This window comes from Aegilops tauschii, chromosome 6, assembly GCF_002575655.3.
Source record: "Aegilops tauschii subsp. strangulata cultivar AL8/78 chromosome 6, Aet v6.0, whole genome shotgun sequence".
Taxonomy (NCBI): domain Eukaryota; kingdom Viridiplantae; phylum Streptophyta; class Magnoliopsida; order Poales; family Poaceae; genus Aegilops; species Aegilops tauschii.
In genome coordinates this window covers 488,172,448-488,175,160 of record NC_053040.3, presented here as the reverse complement: position 1 = coordinate 488,175,160, position 2,713 = coordinate 488,172,448, and the positions used below count along the sequence as shown (strand labels likewise).

Sequence of the window (2,713 nt, the reverse complement as noted above, 5' to 3'; positions counted from 1 at the left end):
GCAAAAGATATCATTTTCAGCACACACAAAAATCAACCATGTTTTCCATCTCAAATAAAATCAACAAAAAGGACATCCAAAAGATTCACTAGTCCCAAGGAGCGAATTTTCATACTGTATCTTTTTGCTGGAGAGGGTCCAAAAGCTCACAAGTACAAGAAATCTTCATCTCTTTTGCTGGAAAGGATCCAGCAATAAAAGAAAATCTTCATCTTTTCTGCATGGGAAGAAAGGGTCCAAAAGTTTGAGTTCCCCCCAAGGAGCGATCGCGTCAGCTCGCACGTACACGGCCGTACTAGACTTCTCAGAGGCCACCGAAAGGGTCCAAGGCTGTACAGCTCGGAGATGCCATGTGCTGCCAGTACAGTTTTGGATATTGAGTCACAGAGTCACAGGTACCAAGGAAACCTGTAGTAAATGCAGACGGCAGACCGTGTATTGTACTGTATATACTGTATGTGTACGCAGGCAGTGAGCATGGTGAGGTTTGTCCGTTCTGAAAACATTCAGAGACATATTGGAACCTTGTTGCAGGTTGATGAAAGAGAGAGAAATGGGGAGTTGCTGGACAAAAAACTAGGCAAGAACACATACTATCTTGGCTCTGAAGCAGAAATGTTTCGAGGGGTGGATCATACACAGTCAGAAACCGCGAGATCAGAAATACCAAAACTCTTATCTATCTAACGGCGCTCGACTACATGGACCTGGCCAGAGCAAATGAACTTCATTTCTCCGACGATTACATCAAAATGACTGGCATTGGTGCAACAGTTTAGGCCATGGGAATGAGTCAGTTGTCGAGCTCCATGGCTTGCGCGGCCTTGGCTTTTCCCAGGGCTGAGAGCTTTGTCTTCACCTTCTTCTTGCCGACCTTGAAGCTGCTGCCCTTCTTCTTCTTCTCGCTTCCATCAATCTGAAGAGACGGAGAAACAGAACTAACGTTAGCACAGATGTAGCAAGCTAGGTTGTTCAGATCAAAATTCAAGCAAACGCTGGAACCAAGGTTTGTACGAGTCAAAGAGCCGTTCTGAGGGACTCATAGACTAGTCGACGGTAAAGTGTAGTCGGCCCTGGAGTTGCAACTCATAGTCTATAGACTAGTCTTGACTAGTCCTTTGACTCATAATGCTTGGCTACGACAGCGAACAACAGAGGATTGCAGTTTGAAGTGCCAATGCGCAAAAACAAAAATAAGTGCCATGGTGCATACATAGAGGCAGCTAACTAGCTCAAGAACAGCACAGGTGCTGCAAAAAGGCCAGGTTGTATTAATCAGGGAAATCCCCAGAGATGGTTTGGGGTAGGCAATTCAAGGAAAATGCATTCTAATCATTAGATTTCGAAATAATTTCCATTTCTTTTCTAAAAAGAAAAAAATGGACCTGACTCCTTTAATGATGCCTCTATCCGCTATTCTGATATATAAATTCGATGTAGATGAAATTGTATAAGCGATTTTTTTTTATTTCCTTAGACTTAGACCGCGCATGGTTTGGGGGGAATGAGATAATCCTGACACCATTCCCAGAAATGCATCTGCACTAATCATTTCAGACCTCTCAGTCAGGTCACACTTTTTGTTGGGAAGAGAAGAGTATGCAAATGCCTCCAAGTGAATTAATCAGTAACGGTTTCCAAGTGAATTAGTCCTTCTGAACATACCCTGTTCTAAACACGGGCTGATCACATCAGGAATCTGAGCCAAACAAACAGTGCTCCAGCTGTAATTCTTGCACAAAGCCAAAGAGTATGAACTCTAACAGAGTCCAACCATGATCCTCCCGCTCAGAATAAAAAGGCCGTCGCAATTTTCATCCTTCTTTTCAACGAATTTAGCTAAACTGGTGAATTCCCCAGCATACAAAGTACGGACTCCGACAAGGTTGCAACCTCACATAGCAAGCTAGAAACATCGCTAACCAGAGCTCCATGTACCGAAAGACCACATGATATGCTCATGCTCAACTGAAATAGCAACAGTACCACTGCAGCAGCAATGAAGAAGCTGGTTTCACTAACAAGCAGTCTAGCAACGCATCCAAGTCGAGTAACAGCGTCAGAACAGGGGATGCAGGGGCAGCTCATACCTTCATCTTGGACTTCTTGGCCTGCAGCTTCTTGGCCTGCTCCTCCTTGGCCTTCTTCTCCCCTGGAGAGAGACACACAGCAATCACGATCAATTTGAACCCAAACAAATCAAATCGGGCTCTTTCTCTCAACCGCTACGGATCCATGGAGGAAGAAAGCGACAGGGAGAGGGGGGAGAGAGGGAGAGGGTGAGCGGCGGCGGTTACTCTGGAGGTCGAACTCGTGCTGCTTCTTCCGCTTGGAGAGGCTGTTCTTCTTCGACATCGTCGCGTCCGTTCGCCGCCGGAAGACAGATGCAGAGGAAACCCTAGCCGAGCCAGGAAGAGGGTTTCTTCCTCCTCCTCTCCCCACCTTCCCGCAATAAGCGCCGCGTCGGCCACAGCCAGGCGTACTGGGCCGGGCCCTGCTCTGTGTTTTGCGTTTGGTACACAAGTATTTGTTTTTGTTTCATTTGTTCCTTTTTCGTTTTCATTGTTTTTTCTCTTTTTTATTCCTCATTATTTTGTTTAGTTTTTTTATTCCCGGGTTTTTATTATTTAGTTTCTATTACCCATGTTTTTATTCTCCTATATGTTTACTTTTTAATTTTCCATTGCTAATGAGCGTGGAAATAATTTTGTCA

The 2,713-nt window shown here is 44.9% G+C and overlaps 1 protein-coding gene across 1 annotated transcript; it reads right to left on the bottom strand.

The window, feature by feature from the left end:
* Window positions 1–577: 577 nt before the first annotated feature.
* LOC109742649 (uncharacterized) lies at window positions 578–2,488 on the bottom strand. Its single transcript, XM_020301750.4, has 3 exons — window positions 2,298–2,488; window positions 2,091–2,152; window positions 578–916 (listed from the first exon to the last, which is right to left on the bottom strand). Exons 1-3 carry the CDS (start codon window positions 2,353–2,355, stop codon window positions 794–796), a joined length of 243 nt encoding a protein of 80 aa, XP_020157339.1. The 5' UTR covers window positions 2,356–2,488; the 3' UTR covers window positions 578–793.
* Between the last annotated feature and the right edge of the window lie 225 nt (window positions 2,489–2,713).

Coding starts and splice junctions, on each gene's coding strand:
- LOC109742649 (XM_020301750.4), bottom strand. CDS start 2,355: ATGTCGAAGAAGAACAGCCTCTCCAAGCGGAAGAAGCAGCACGAGTTC. Junction 2,153..2,297: donor GCACGAGTTCGACCTCCAGA/GTAACCGCCGCC, acceptor GTCTCTCTCCAG/GGGAGAAGAAGGCCAAGGAG. Junction 917..2,090: donor CCAAGAAGTCCAAGATGAAG/GTATGAGCTGCC, acceptor CCGTCTCTTCAG/ATTGATGGAAGCGAGAAGAA.